Genomic DNA, 17,127 nt, shown 5'->3' on the forward strand with positions numbered 1-17,127 from the left:
CAACAGTGTGCTCTCCACAATCTGCATATCCACATCATCAATCTGCGGAGGAATGGAATCATTTGAAAATGAGCAAGAGGCGAGGAATTCATGCATTGATGAATAAGTTATGAGGTGGCAAGAAAACTAATTAAAAATAAATGTGAGTGGGATACAAAAAGAGAGCCTTAAACCAGCATTATGACACACATAGATGGTCATTTTTAAACAAACCTTGGTTTATAGCAGATGCATAACACTAGATAAGAGAACTGCTGAGACGGTTGAATGATGTGATCGGTAAAGAGGGGAGGCTCTCTATCACCTGTCCTCATATCTCAGCAGATGTGATTGAGGTTTTTCTACTGAGCACCCAGTGTGCGCCGCTCTTTGCCTTGCCTCTTGTTTATGGGATGGTAAAACCGTGTGTATTTATAGAAATAGTAAGGACACGTAGTGCAGCTGTGTGACTGGATGAAATGATGCGTTTACAGCAGGCACTCTGAGGTGTGTCTCGTCACAACACTATGTACAGACTACTGCTGCTTCCAAAGGAAAGTGAAACAAAGGACACAACATGGCAAACAGTGGAGAAGGGTGAGCACAACTGATCGATTCAAATGTTACTTCAATTCTTCAAGTGTACATTTACATTTAGTGGCATTCTCAATGAAGGTACATTTCTGAGTCAGTAGGGCAGTTCTCACAGGAATCCGCATTTGTTGGCCGATCTGTTCCCTGTATCAGATATCATGTGTTTGTTGGGTGGGTGTGTCCTTACAGAGGTGTGAAGTGTGATCAGAAGCTACCCACACCACATAATACAACTGATCACTACTAAGCAGGAGCCTTAAAACAAAGAAATCATTGCAAAGACAATGGGTATACATGTGACCAGTGAATACACATGGAACTATGGGCAGCTTCCCTTATAAAACATCTTCAATTACAAGTGTCCAAAAAGGAAAGAGTTCAACCTGGTGGTTTGCATTCAGGAGTTGTTCAGACATGTTGTTAGGATAAAGGTTTTCTTTAGTTTCTGATGCTACTCACTATACACTCAGTGTTTTTGCTCAACACTTAACAAAAGCTCACTTCCCCTTTAAGGTGGTTGTACTGAAGATGCTTCCTGAATTCATGTTAGTGTGTATGTTTTTATCAAATGTCCACTTCTTTATTCTGATATTATGACTGAGACCTCCAACACTGTGCCAGAGACCAAGGACCCCTGAGAGAGGGGACATGGGATTATTACTGTGCTCCTTTACACACAGTAAACTGAAGATATGGGAAGATCACAAGTATGAAGAAACTGTATTACACAAATTGGCTATGATGAAAGACTGCTCAAGAGTCTACTTCATGTACTAGAACAGACTGCAGATGGAGAAGACTGCTCAAAGAAATGTGAAACATAAGGAACAGCACCAGCACACACACACACACATGGGCTTCACACTGTTTTGCCTACTTGTGTCTTACAGCTCAGCAGCCTGTGTCCCCCCACTTTCAGCCTCACCTCAGCCTCTCAGTGCCCTCACACACAGCTGGGACCACCAGAGCCCCCACTGCACATGACTGTCTTCATGCTATCAGACAGAGAGAGGGACTGTTCTCACTGTGACTGCTGTTTCCAGTTCACACTCATATCACACACAGCTCCTTCTGACTGTAGGTGCCTCAGAACCATTCAAAGTGTTCCTAGCTGTTCAGAGAAACAGAATCCCTGCTGTGTGTGTTGGCAGATAAACACATTAGTTATGTCAGTGTGTGTGATCAGCCTAATCTACTTTATCTTTGTTTCATTTTCAAGTCAGCCAATGCAGGATTAAAAACAAATATTTCAAAGGACGTGATAAAAAACTCACTTCTCAGTGCGTCTGCACATATGAAGTGCCTGTCAACCCACTAACTGAAACATGTGATTCAACAAGCTGTTCAGATGTGGTTCCACTTCCTATTTCATATTCCCCTCCCCCCCAGCTTGAATACTACCGTTGCAATATTGTCTTGCAAGCCAATCAGAGCAGACTGGGGTTTCCAGAGGGGGGCTTAAAGAGACAGGCTCTAATTTCAGAAAGGGGGGGGGGTAAAAACAGGTTTGTTCAAGCAGACGAGAAAAAATGTGTTTCTAAAGAATGTGAACATGTAGCAGATACACCCAAAATGTACAAGTTTACAAGTATGTGCTTCTTTAAACAGACCTCATTTAACACGTTCCATGTGCCGGCGGAGAAAGAAGTGTAATGGGCAGGAAATGTCAGCATGGGGAGGACATGTGTTGTTTGGGATGTAAAGTGTCCCTTAAAGTCAATATTGGTCTGCAATTGGTGGGATTGAAAATAACTTGGTAAGCAATATTTGAGTCTGTTGCCAAACTATTGTTGCTTTCTGAAATGTTGACCTCAGAGTACACACTCTTTCTTGGAATTTCATTGTGTTTCTAGGAAACAACTTGGCTCTGACTTTAATTCCTGTCAGCTGTTAACATCAGCCGAGTTTGTGTTAGAAAGTGGAGCTCTGCACAGCTCTCTGTGTGCTTTGGGTTTCTACTGCTTTACATCTATTCCACACAAATGAGGTGGTACAGTGAGCCCACTTCCTCATCAACTTTCCTGCCAACTTGCTCATGGCATAATATAGTATTTGAGTGGTTCAGTTCAAAGTGTTGTTCAGTGTGACTGCAGAGTTGTGATACTTGCTTGAGGTTTGCCACATGAGATCATGGTGATAAGATGGTCAACTTCTCTTGTAGAGACAGTTGATGTACATACTCTAGGGAAATCAATGGAACATGTTGACTGCCTACATTGAGCAGTGTAAAAGCTGATGGTGAAGCATACAGAACGTGTAAGCTAATATATGCAACATAGTCCTGTATGAATCATTTGAACTCCTCCTGTGTGACAGAAATAATGACAGTCACTTATTAATGTGTGTGCCCTGATCCAGGATCTGCAGTTCCTGAAGCCCTATGACTGCTCAGTGCAGGGCCGCTGCACTAGGGCCTCCCATGTTCTGACAAGAACCAGAGTGTAAAGGAGCATTCTGGTGTTTTTGCATGATTTACCTTATTTACTATTTCACATGCACAAATATTTGCGTTATTTCAACTTCTTGCTGTTTTTCTTCATTGAGACATTTCTGTCGTCAGGCTATCTACCAAGGATTTATGTTTGTTGATATATATCAGATCATTTGCATCTATGTTTCAAATGTGATGCTCACTGATTTTGCTTGGTGGTAAATAACAACATTAACAGCTACTAGCTGGTTTTGGACATTGGCTGCCAGTCTCTATTATAGCTGAGTTCTACAAAGAGAGACATTTAGAATTTGAACTAATATTATATCAGTCATAAACGTTGTGGACTCACAGTGAGTCTGATTTAGTGTTTTTGCTGATGTTGGTGAGAGATGAACCAGAAAAGCGGAACACTTGTTTTCATAAAGGCAGTGAAGTGTTGTGCTGAAGCTGCAGCTTGCCTGGAGCCACACATCTCCATCAGAGTTTCCCTCACAGGGCTCACTGTGTGGAGAAGCAGGAGACGGTCAAACATTTCACAGTCTGTGACATGGCTTTTGAATTGAACATGAGTTGTGTTTCTGCTTGTATTGTGGTGAAAGTGTGTGGAGAGTATTTAGTGTAATGATGTGCTCAGGCTGTCAGGACTTTCTCGTTTCAAGTCAGAGGTGGATTTCATCAAACTGATTTTTAACAAAATGTCTTTCGTTGTTGGAAGTTTCTGTCAGAATTAAACGTTTTTAAACACAACACAACCAATAAGTAATGATATACTGTATGCTTGTTATGCTGTTATGCTTCTGGGTTTAATTGTGGAAAACAGGCAACCAAGAGTACAGAGTTAAGAGCACACATGCTACTTTTTGTAAAATAAGATTTGCATATTTGACATAGTTCTAAATTAATTCTATTGTATTTTGATTAAAATAAACTTGGTAGCCACTTCTTAAAGTGAACTGTATGTGTCCTTTCTGTCTGCATACCTCACTGTTTATACTTTGCATATATAAGTTGTCTCGTGGCGGAGTGGGACAGCGGGTCCAGCAGGACATTTCTCAAACTATATGTTATGCTTTTTCCTTTAAATGATCAATTTCAATGGAATATTTGTACTTGCACAATGGCTTGACACAATGCCTAATTGTTAAAAGGTTGGTCTAGCAGCAGCTGCAGAAATGACCTTCTCACACCTTGGGGGCCATCCCTGCAATGTGATTGGCATCCACATTAACTGAACTGTGATTGGCCAAGTCAACCAGTAAGAAACTGTTAGATACCTCAGTGTTATTGAGGTATAAATGAATAGTGGATGCAGAAATCCTGAATGCTGTTATCTGTCCCGCCCCTTTGCTCTCTACACAGACCTGCATTCAACCAAAGTCCGCTCCAACGACATAGGTCAATACCACACGGACTACGACGGAACCTAGAACCTTTCCATAACAAAATCTGTCCCAATGCCTGTCGATAGAGATCAAATCAGCTGCAGTTAGTTAGCATGTCTGGCTAACTAGCTTTGTACTTATGGTATATGCAGATGATCAGTGTGTACGGTAATGTTTGTGCTCACCTGCTCTTTATCGAATATGAATACGTTTACACTCAAGCTAACAAAGACTCACTTTTGAATTTGCTCTCACATCAATTTCTATTTTCTAACGCATTAAAAAGAGGAGGTTAGGATTAGTATGAGACTAGTGTGAGTTAACAATCCAGAAATGCTGCAAGAAAAGATGAAAAGAAGAGGCTTGGTGATCCATGTATTACAGTATGTGTCTGAATTTGACCTGTATTGCTATAAATGTATAAAACATCACTTTATTTTTGTAAATTGTTGCCTTGTGATTTCGAAGCAGAGGTCGGTAGTCTGGTTTCCAACGACTAGTTGAAGCCCTCATACCTTCATATGGTCGTCGGGACCAGTTGATGACGGACGGAAGGCAGGTGGAACCCCCCCCCCCCCCCCCCCCCCCCCCCCAGCAGGATGTACAGGAGGAGCCTGTGCTGGGGGGGGGGGGGCACTGCAGGTCCTGAGCTCCCAGAGAGCTGAAGGGGGTGCACCTCCAGAATCCTGCACAAAAAGCAGGAAGGATGTAAGATAAGAAGGAGGAGGGAAGGAAGGGTGTGAAGGAAGGAGGAGGGATGTGTTAGGATGTTCCTGAATCTGATTTTTGCAAATGATAAATAGTGTTGTTTTTGTATAAACAAAAGCTTGGTGTTTTTTAGAAATCCACAAAGAAGACATCTTGGCTGGAAGTCTTTGCTCCAAAGCGCTGCCATTACACTTCTGTCTTTTCAGCACCGTTTGGTTCCCATGAGTTCCAGCACAGCATCAGAGTGAACATGCAGAGACCTGAACCTTGTGTAATGTATGACTGAACAGTGTTGCATATTGTGTAACAGCAATTACACAAATACCTCACACAAAGACAACATGGAGGGGGGGAAGAGGAGAATGTGAGGTTTACAGCTGTTTTCCAGGTTCTCTTTATTATGTCAACAAACATATTCTTGTACTAACAGTGGCGTGTGGAGCTCAGGTGAAACAGGAGAGGCAGGAGGGGGGGGGGCTTTATCAAGCAGGAGGAGCTACAGGAGGACAGGTACAACAAGCTGCAGGAGGACAGGTACAACAAGCTGCAGGAGGACAGGTACAACAAGCTGCAGGAGGACAGGTACAACAAGCTGCAGGAGGACAGGTACAACAAGCTACAGGAAGCTGTCATTATTATCCCACAGAGTTTACATAGCCTCTCTCGCTCTCCCTCACACACAGAGCACTGTTTGTATAGACTGATAAGCTGAGAGGGGGGGTGGGGAGGAGGGAGGGAGGGGTAACAGCCCAGCTCAAGGGAGAGAAAACACACACAAGGGTGAGAAAGCCTCTGCATGCACACACTGAGAAGGACAGAAGAAGAGAAGCAAAAACAGAGAAGAACATATAGCAGAGAGAGAACAGAGGGGGAGGCGAGTGAGAGACAGAGGGAGAAAGACGAAAAGTGAGGGTCTGCTGGATCATGCCTCTGAGAGGGAAGGTGGCTCTGGTGACCGGGGGAGCTCAGGGCATCGGGAGAGCCGTGGTTCAGTCCCTGCTGCAGAGCTCAGCCAAGGTCAGTGTGTGTCGCCACTTCCCTGACTAACACACAGCTACTCTGTCACCTTAGAAAGGAACTGAACTTCTCAAATAACATGTTTTTCGTTTTAGCTTAAGTTAGCTATGCCATATGCTCTGTGCATTTGCAGCTCTGACAGTCACACTCAGACAGCTTTAGGTCTGCTTTAATGAGATGTTCACCTCTTTGTAACCTTTTGGAAACATTTTGTCTTTCATGCTTTACTTAACTTTTTCTAGTAATGTTTCATTTTGAATAAACTGTAGTCCTGCTTTCAAAGGTCAGCATGTTGAAACAGAGCCAGTGTTAACTTGCCTGAGATGATGAGTCTAAAATAATAGTATATTAGGTTATATATACATTATACACTGCATTAAATTGTGTTGGAGATGAGCAAGTGGCATTGTGGCTGGAAGTGAAAGTAACACTCTGCATTGCAAAAAGGCTTTTGAAAGAAGTTGATCTGTTTCTGAGAACGTTCTTCACACCCTGCCGGCTGGTGAACATGTCTTCATGTCCTCTAGGCTCACACGTGTCTAACCACAGACCTCACTCAGCAGAGTTTGCAGAAGTGAGCCGTCCACTGTGTGGTATCCTTCATCAAGCTTCTGCAAAGATGGATTTAAATATTGAGTCTTACTTCCTCAACCTCTGCTGTTAGTCCGCGTCTGTGAATTCAAAGAAACTCCATGTGACTAACAGTGGTCCTGCAGGTGGCTGTGGTGGACCTGAACAAGACGTGTGGAGAGGAGAGCAAGGCACTGCTGGACGCCGAGTTCGGAGAGGGACACTGCCACTTCATTCCCTGTGATGTGTCCAATGGAGATGCACTGAGAGGTAACACTGTCCACACAGAAGAGACATGACCACTGACAACAATGCCCCTCACTCACCCAACCTGCAGAGATAAACATTCTAATACCCCTTTCACACCAACGTGGTTCTAGGGCCGGTTCGGAGCTGGAGCTTGAAAAGCACCGGTTTTTCCTGTTCACACCGCAGCGGAGCCGCCTCTAAGCTCCGGAATCCGGTTCGTTTCAAGCACCAAAAAGTTGTCGGTCTAGAAAGCAAGCACCGCATACGTCACGCTTACGTCGGAGGCAGGGGAAGGGGCATCAGTTTTAATGTTATACCATAGTAATTAATGCTGCAAAGCTGGGTATTTTGAGCTTGGCGCATGCAGAGGCTAACAACAGCTAGCTCTAACGCCATCGAATAGGACGTATATTTACCTTCTTTCTCCTACCGAATCGTCGTTGATGATGATGATTGTAAAGAAGTCTTGAATGTAGCATTTCACGACTGTAAAGTTGGTAGTAAAGTCGTCCCATTTGTTCCATTTCGTTTCGACAGAGCAAAACCGAAACGAGTAGCGCTTCAATACAATCTGCCATTGTTGTTGTTGTCGATGTGAGGGGTTTCTTCGCGGTTTGGCTTTATGACGCAAACGATGACGCAGCACCAGTCGGGCTCTGAGCGGTGTGAACAGAGCGGGAGCTGAACCGAAGAACCGGTTCTGAACCAGAAAAGCTCTAGCACGGAGCTAGAACGGGAAAAGCCTTGGTGTGAAAGGGGTATAACACACAGGAAAACATACGAAGGGCTGGGCCCCTCTCTAGAGGTGAGGTATACTGCCTCATAAATTAAGTTATCATTTAGCAAAATCAATCAAATGAAGGTACATTATTCTTGATACTTGAATATGCTTTATGAAAAGAAAAAGAAACAGCCTTCATCACAGCTTTCCAAAGGGTTTCACTTATTTTGTTACACAAATTGTTGCAGCTCATCCCTTAAAAAGAAGCCTCAGATTGCTTATAATAATGTGAAATATGAAGGGTAGATTTCAAGCTTGTTATGTAAGTTATTGGGCTATTTTTATCAACTAAGATTGACTGAATATATAAAAAAAAACTACGCTTATCAACACATGAATACTGTGTCATATATGTTTAAATATATATTTACGAAGTACAACATAAGACAAGCACAAGTTTCAGGTGTGGGCAATGTTCCATCATTCTTTTAGAGGGCCATTTCTAAATGGTCAATGGGCCGCAGTTGGCCCTCGGGCCGTGGTTTAGGCACCCCTTCTCTAATGGCGCGTTTCCACTACACGGCCTCGCTCGGTATGGCTAGGCCTCGTTAGGACTGGCTCACTTTATGGCGCATTTCCATTACAGTTTAGGAACTGGGGTAGTATCTATAGTAACGCAGTGTAGGCGGAGCCGTGACGTCATCTTCAATGAGAACCCCAGAAAAACAACACAGCCGTTAGCTGTTAGCACTCAGAGCTCACAGCTCCTCATATATGTTCAGAAACTAGACAAAAGTTAAACAAGTACAAACCACAGACTGTCTGTGTCATGGCGAATACAATCGCTGGTTTATTTATGTCTGTATGGGCCGTTGTTGTGAGTGTGGACGGTCGGAGCATATACTGCGTTAGCTTAGCCAATCTCCATTTAGAAAACACGCATTTTAAAAGGTTTTTCGCCTGCCGTCTGTCTGCAGACTTGACAAAGCATTAATTCATGGTTTTTACTAACCGGTATCAGTATGTTGTTACTTCGGCATCATTTTGAAACGTGTATTACAATTAAATCACGGTCAAATATGTCCATCTTGTTGTAGTTGAAGATTGAAGAAGAAGAAGATTCAACTTATTGTCATTACGTAGTACAGGTGCTATGTAACGAAACGGTTTCTCTGCATTTGACCCATCCTAGTGGTAGGAGCAGTGGGCTGCCATTATGTACGGCGCCCGGGGAAGCCCCCTTGTAAGCGATTCTCTCTCTAGTTTAGCATACTCAGCCCGACTCAGCCTCGTTGTCTCTGGCCCTAGAACCACGATTTTATGAGGCCAGAAAAACTGTGAATTAGGACCCGCCGGCCGGTACTAGGCCAAGTGGAAACGCAACCAAAAACGGGCCGCTGACGTCACAGCCCTCTTAAACCGTGCTCCGCGCTGTAGTGGAAACGCGCCATTACACATTCATTACTAATAGCCACTTCTTATAAGTGAGCCTGCAGCCTGCAGACGGTTGGACAGCTTTAGGACACGTGTCCTGTGGAGGGGACAGCTGCAGTCAGCAGGTGATCTCACTCATATGTAGGCCAAAATTCAAACTCACCTTGCACACACACTACTGAAAACATTGGGCCTTACACACACACTACTGAAATCCTCTCACATTCACTACTGAACACCTCACACACACACTACTGAAAATTAACCTCACACACACACTACTGAAAATTAACCTCACACACACACAACTGAAAATTAACCTCACACACACACAACTGAAAATGAACCTCACACACACACTACTGAAAATTAACCTCACACACACACTACTGAAAACCTCACACACACACACTCCTGAAAAACATTTTACTGAAAGGTTCTCAGTAGGGAATGTGCATGTGTTTCACCTATGTGTGTGTGAGGGGGATTATTGCTGTAACGGAAGTCATTGTAATGAAACGGAAGTCATTGTAATGAAACGGATGTACCAAACTGCTAGTGGTCTCTTTGCTAGCCCCGTTAGCCCTGTTAGCTTCATTAGCTCCAGGCTGCTACTCGGACGTGTTTGTTGTGTTGATGCCTGGTGTCTTCATTGAAATATCGCACTTATCTTATGGCTCTGCGGTTCAAACAGACCGTCCATGAATGCAGTTTATTCGGTAAGTGAAATTCAAGCACTTTATTTCTTACTTGTCTTTTTATTCAGCTAACGAGCGAGACGAAGCTACATATGTGCTAACGATGCTATCCGTAGCATACAAGTTAAAACATAATAAAGAAGTGTAAAACATTAAGAAGGATTTTACTGTAGAACAAAAGGCTTCTCGGTGAGGTTGGTAAAATAAGGTCATGCTTGTACATTAGTTAGTTTGCTAGTTAGGTAACTGTATGAATTGTTATTGTTAATTTAAAATAGCTATGCTCGACGATGCAGACAGCGAGCGTCACATTAGTGTTGAAGAGCAGAGTACTGTATGAGATTAACCTCACTATAAGATCTGTGTATCTTAAAAATATGAATCTCACATTTCCAGTTGGTTCCAGAAATAACGTTAACGTAGATATTGCAATATGGTTTGTTGAGCTGGAGTTGATTATTGAAGCTTACTGGTTAACGTTCATCATATTAAACGAACGAACCCAAACGTTGTTGTTTTTATTAACATTATTACCAATACTTACTAAGCATTTTATTATCATTACACTGGAGAAACCGACTTATTGTGCCAGCAGAACGTGAACATGTAACTTAATGCCTGCATTTAAGGACGAAAAATAGCTCAGTCAATGCTTTAGGGACAAGGACATGATTTGTTTAAATATTAGATATGACGTTATGTGTGCTTCCGTGACAATTAAGCTTATTCATTGCATTACATTTGTTAAAGATGTGTGTCTTTTACCCTTACGTGTGTGTTACAAATGAATGTGAATATGGCATAGGACATATATTTAAATTGACTGTCTCATGAAAAACGATTCCAAAATAACAGTAAAATAAAAAGGACCCCAACTAGACAATAATACACAATCCAACTGATACGATACAGTAAGGGCTGTGATATCCAGCACTTTTTTTAAGGATAACCAAACGATTATCACATGACATTTTGCATGTAAAAAAAAGTCTGTGACCAACACATTGTTACTTTACATATATATATCTGTTTGTTTAAAGTTTCCAGGTGATGCAGACAGACCAGAGGATGCTGATCACGAGAGACAGACCTATTCCTAACATCATTGAACTTCAGCATGGACTCAAAGGTACAAAGACTCCTTTCATACTGTACAAAGAATCGAGAAACGTTCTGGTTTAAATAGATAAAGTAACAACTATAATCAGCTTTCACATTTCAATGTGTGTAATTTAAGGCAATTCTTATTTTACATTGTGAGAATTACTACCATTTGTCTCTACATATTGTCTGTAAAAGACGTGGTAAAAGTGGTTCTTGCAGTGAGACAACCGAACAGCATGACACTACATTTACACTAAGTTCTGATAACAGTTGAATATTATTTAATAATAACATATATTTTAATGTTGATTAACTGCAGACTGTTAATTCATAATCTGATTATCTTTGTAGTACAAAGTGATGAATTTAAAAAACACATTCAAATACATATATATATTATTTCTACAGCCGCTTAATAAACAAACCCCTTTCATAAATAACACACTTGCTCTACAATAATGTCATATGTTTGATGTTTCTTGTCATTTCTGTTAGGAAAGGACATACCTGAAGGACACAACTGCCTCACCGTTTTCTCCGAGGGACCAGAAGAAAATGAAAAGCTGATATGAGATTAAAGACCAATACAAGACATTCACTAAGAAACTACACTTTTATTGTGAACAGAAAGATCTGCACACTGAATAGTGTGTAGTCAAACAGGACCATCATTTGTTTGTGACAGCTGTGCCCAGTATAGGCTCACAGATGCAGTTTGGTGGTTTCTTCATCAGGCCTGGTCCTCCTCCATCAGGCCTGGTCCTCCTCCATCAGGCCTGGTCCTCCTCCATCAGGCCTGGTCCTCCTCCATCAGGCCTGCTCCTCCTCCATCAGGCCTGGTCCTCCTCCCAGAGAAAGACCGCTCTACCTCAGTCCTCTCCAGCCAAACCCACAGACAGGACATCCGTCACGCTGAGGTTTCTCCCAAAGTCTCTGCAGCTCTCTGGACACCACGCTGTCTCAGTTGATCCACACTGTGAATATGAGAGGGGAACATGTGTGTAATAAATGCTTTAGACAATAAGAAATATGAAGTTAACTGTAAGGAATGGCTCATTCTTTTTTAAATAGACAAAACTATTACTGTATTTCAATATCTCACGTCTGAAAGTTTCATTTAAAAGAAGAACAGGCCCCAAAAATAAAGATTGGTATATCAATAGCTGTAGTTGATTTTTTCTTTTTAATTGTTTAAAATAAAGTAGATAGAACTGGTACTTAAGAGTTTGAATACAGTCTGGTTGCGGAGGAGGCACACAGGTAAGAGCACTCACTAGCTACCATAACATGTAACTAAGCTTGACTTGAATTTATTAAAAGTATAATTAAGTAACAGCAACAAATCAATAACTAAAATCATACAAAAATGTGAATCTTTGCTGGGTCCACTGTTGAATTTACCCCATATTGTACATTTTAGAAACCTGAAGGCATTTATAGATTTGTATGCAAGTAATATCCCAAAACTCAATACCTTAGATTAGTATTGAATGTTTTGCTGACTAGTTTCATGTTCACTTACCTTAAGCAACGTAAAACGTGCAGACCGGGAGCAACAGATGTAGGTTAGCCGGCTAGCTGGAGTACATAGGTCAGTCTTATATTTACTTACTGTTAACTAACTAATGCGAACACAACTGTTGGCTAGAAGTACACAGCTTAATCAACCATATTTAACAGGCCATTGTCCTCTCAGCCTGAAATATCAATCACTTCAATAAATGGTAAAACAAAAACAGGAAAGGGTCTGGCTCAATTTTGGCTTAGTTAGCTTATTAGCTTATTGCAGCTGTGCATGTTGCTAGCGGGTTGCTAGGCCACCTCACGAGCTGCGCCAGGTGATGTAAACAAGAGTTTATGAGTGGTCGCATTTTCGAGAGCTCCCGCTTTGGAGGTTATTCCTCACGATTTTTTACATATTTCATCCTCCTGACAATATGGATTATGGACTCCTACCTCAACTCATCAATGAGGCAACATCACTTAGAGAAGGAGAGTAGTGAAAGCAGGGATAAAATGAACCACAATGACTTTTACCTTCTCAACGGCTGGGAAAGGAAACACCTCGCTTTTGGAAGTGCAAGCATTCATGCATTATTAACTGCAAACCCGACGCGAAAGTACTTACCCCCGTCAGGCAAACTAGACCGAAGAAGTATGATCGTCTTGGTCTTATTGTTAGCGGGAGACATCCATCTGAATCCGGGCCCGGTGCAGACAAGAAGCCATTCCTGCAGGCTCGAGGAGCTAGCATCACAACTAGCATCACAACTAGCATCTCTTCCGCTACAGCAACAACTACGCGACGACAACAGAGACCATGGAGACAGCGGAGACCGAGGAATCAACGGAGACTTCGACATTCCCCCGGGGACGCCTCGGCAGACAGACACGCATGAGGCAGTGACGAGAGGAAGAGAACCGAGATCCGAGGGAACAAATATCCACCATGTTGTTAGCCACCCTGCTAGCATATCGACGGCTAAAGCTACAACGGAGCCTCCCTCCCCCCACCACCCCACCGCTCCAAGCACCACGGCAGGCCGCAAGCCGTTTGCTGTAACGGACAAAGACAAATATCTTCAAGCTGACGACATTATGCATTTAAACAACAAAAATGGACTACATATTTTTCATCTGAACACTAACAGCCTGAGACACAAACTGGCTGAACTCAGGCAACTGTTCATGAACGGTAAGGCAAGCATATTATGCTTTTCTGAGACCAAATTGGACAATTCCATTACAGATTCAGAGATTGAAATTGAAGATTATCTTGTAGTGAGAAGGGACAGGAACGTGAATGGAGGTGGTGTCTGCATGTACATACATAAAGACACCAATTTCAAAAACCGTACTGACCTGCATCATGAAAATATTGAATCTGTGTGGGTTGAAATTCTTTTTCACAATGCTAAATCTGTAATAGTCGGGACAATCTATAGACCACCGGAACAGAGTGACTTTTATGATACATTAGATGGGTGTTTGGCTGATGTGGGGGATGTAGAGACAATTATTATTGGAGACTGGAACACGGATATGCAACGTAAAGACACGTCCGTCTTCAAGTCCTTCAGTAGGATTTGTGATCTGCACGGCTTCAGCCAGCTAATCACCCAACCCACCCGGGTATGTGAAACAACACAAACTACCATTGATCTCATTCTGACCTCTGACAGGTCCAGGATCTCCAGTAAAGGGGTTATAGCATGCGGTTTAAGTGATCATTATATGATATTCTGTACCCGCAAAAAGCTAAAACAAAAGGCCGGCTGTCACAAAACAGTCATATCTAGAGACCTCAAAAACTACTCTAGCGAGGCCTTTAACCTAGAACTGGAGAGCCTGGACTGGTCAGATGAGCTCAGTGGTACACAAGTTGAAGAAACATGGCTTGGTTTCAAAAACAAATTCTCTGCAATACTCAATGATTTGGCCCCCCTAAGAACAACCAGGGTAAAAAATCGCGCTGAGCCGTGGATGCACTCCGGCATACTGACCGCCATGAAAACCAGAGACAAAAAATGCTCTGAGTTTCATAAAAGTCAGTCAATGCTTTCCAAAAGCACGAGCAGTGAACTCCAGGCCCACGTGACTGAACTAAAAATTGAAAGAAACAGACTAAGAAATGACGTAAGCTCCATGATCAAAACTGCCAAAAAGAATTTCATCAATGACAAAACTGAGGAAAACAAAAATAAACCCTGTGAACTTTGGAAATTACTCAATAACCAGCTTGGCTGCAGTAAAAAACTCAAAACGAGATTTTCAAACGTAAACATAAAGACAGATAACAGGCTCATCACAGACAAACTGGATGTGGCCAAGTACTTGAACATTTTTTTCACAAACATAGCCACAACTCTTGTAAATAAATTACCCTCCCACTCAGGGCTTTTTGGAGTAGATCACATCATGACCTACTACAAAAACCTAGGGGTACGCAAAGATGATTTCAGTCTAGCAAGGGTAACAACAGCAGAGGTACTCATTAAACTGAGCGCCCTCAAACCTAACAAGGCCACTGGCCACGACAATATCCCCTCCAAATTCCTCAGAGACACAGCAACCGCCATCTCACCAGTCATAGCTCACATAATTAACCTCTCCATAAAACAGGGAAAAGTACCCAAAGACTTCAAAATTGCAAGAGTAACCCCCCTGCACAAAAAGGGCAGCAAATTGGACCCAGGCAACTACCGCCCTGTTTCTATACTTACCTCCATCTCGAAAGTCATGGAAAAAAATAGTATATGAACAGGTCGAAAAGTACCTCGCAGAAAAGAAACTAATCTATGAATTTCAATCTGGCTTTAGAACATCCCACTCCACTGACACATGCCTTCTTTATTTGAACGACCACATCAAACAAGAGGTGGACGAGGGTAAATACTGCGGCATGGTGATGCTGGACCTACAAAAGGCTTTCGACACTGTCAATCACCCCATTCTGATTGACAATCTAAAAGCAATTGGTTTTGATAAACTATCGGTGAGCTGGATGCAATCCTACCTGGAGGGGAGAGAACAGATGGTGGAGGTAAACGGTACTCTGTCCCCCCCCCTCCCAGTGAGCTGTGGTGTTCCACAAGGAAGCATATTAGGTCCGTTACTGTTCCTAATTTATGCAAATGACATGTCATCAGCATGTGACTGCAACTTGTTCCTGTTCGCGGACGACTCAGCCCTGCTGGTCTCTGACAGGAGCAGATTGCAGGTTGAAAAAACCCTCAGCTCCGAGCTCGGCAGAATCTGCACCTGGCTCGCCGATAATAAATTATCATTACACCTGGGTAAAACAGAGTCCATTCTCTTCGGTTCGAAACATAATCTCAGCAAATCCGACGACTTCTCAGTTGCAGTGGGTGACATTATTGTCACAAGTAAGAAGGAAATTACATACCTAGGATCTATTCTTGAGGCAAACCTCTCCTGTGACAAAATGGCATCCAATGTAATAAAAAAGTCAATCAAAGAACTAGATTCCTATACCGGATCTCCTCTCTGGTAAACAAAAACACCCTGAAAACTCTGGCAGGAGCACTCATTCAAGGGTACTATGACTATGCTTGCACGTCATGGTACCATAGCACCTCCAAGGCGCTAAAAATAAAACTTCAAACATCGCAAAATAAACTGGTCAGACTACTGCTTGACCTTTCATCTAGAACCCACCTCACCTCTGCCCACTTTGACAACCTAGGATGGCTTAGAGTAGACGACAGAGTACAGCTACTTGCAATGGGCCTGGTCTACAAGATCCACTACACCTCTATGGTACCCATGTACATGTCAAAATTCTTCCCAAAGGTCAAGGAATACCATGATCATAACACCAGAGGGAGCTCCACAAATCATGTAAAACCCAGATTTGGCACAAAAAAAGGGGAATACACGTTTCGCAATTATGCCACATCAAGGTGGAACGCTCTTCCCACAACTGTAAAGGAAAGTAAAACTATACTTACCTTCAAAACCTCTCTTAAAGAGCACCTTCGGGGGAAAGCATTGCAAAACTGGCCCCGGTAATGGTACAAATCTCAACCTGTCGTACAATGGACAGCTTCCCCCCCCCCATCTATGTATATACTCGCATTTTAGACTCTGTTACTAACTGTATATCTGTAGACTTGGTATGTCTTAAATGTCCGGTTAGGATGTATTAGAACGAAATCTAAAATGAAAATTGTAAATAAGCCATCTGTATGTAAAAAACCACCTGTATGTAAATTGTAAATAAGCCATCTGTATGTCAAATATGTCTTATATGTCTTAAATGATATGATGAATTGGAAATGGGGGACCCTGATGTAAACAAGACGAAAGTCTTTCTCTGGTCTGCATCCCCTTAACAATTGTATGTTTTGAGCTGTACTGTAATGTACCCAATATACAAGCTGTTAATAAACTTTTCAATCAATCAATCAATCAACACCTCCATAGACCAGACCGTCTCAGTTTGTAGACGCTCGGCCCGGGGTCCAGCCTACGGCTGCGGTGCTGTTTCTCTATAAATCCATGCTGAATTGAACCTTCCGTTTCGTTCTTCTCCTTCATCTTCTTTAATGGCGACTTGCAACCAGACGAGCATTATCGCCACCTACTGTATCACTGGAGCATTGCTCTTTGTTAGTTCCGTTTCATTACAATGACTTCCGTTTCATTACAATGACTTCCGTTACAGCAAGAATCCCCCTCTCACACACATAGGTGAAACACATGCACATTCCCTAC

The 17,127-nt window shown here is 42.5% G+C and overlaps 1 protein-coding gene across 2 annotated transcripts in view; it reads left to right on the forward strand.

Moving 5' to 3' along the window:
- Positions 1 to 5,820: 5,820 nt before the first annotated feature.
- Positions 5,821 to 17,127, forward strand: part of hpgd (15-hydroxyprostaglandin dehydrogenase) — a 28,096-nt gene continuing 16,789 nt past the window's right edge. For both annotated transcript variants that reach the window (XM_034120947.1, XM_034120948.1), the window contains exons 1-2: positions 5,821 to 6,114; positions 6,831 to 6,954. In XM_034120947.1, coding sequence (XP_033976838.1) covers positions 6,022 to 6,114; positions 6,831 to 6,954 — 217 coding nt within the window. In that variant the 5' untranslated portion in view covers positions 5,821 to 6,021. The remainder of the gene's footprint in view (positions 6,115 to 6,830; positions 6,955 to 17,127) is intronic.

The sequence above is a fragment of the Trematomus bernacchii genome, unplaced genomic scaffold (genome assembly GCF_902827165.1).
Source record: "Trematomus bernacchii unplaced genomic scaffold, fTreBer1.1, whole genome shotgun sequence".
Classification (NCBI taxonomy): domain Eukaryota; kingdom Metazoa; phylum Chordata; class Actinopteri; order Perciformes; family Nototheniidae; genus Trematomus; species Trematomus bernacchii.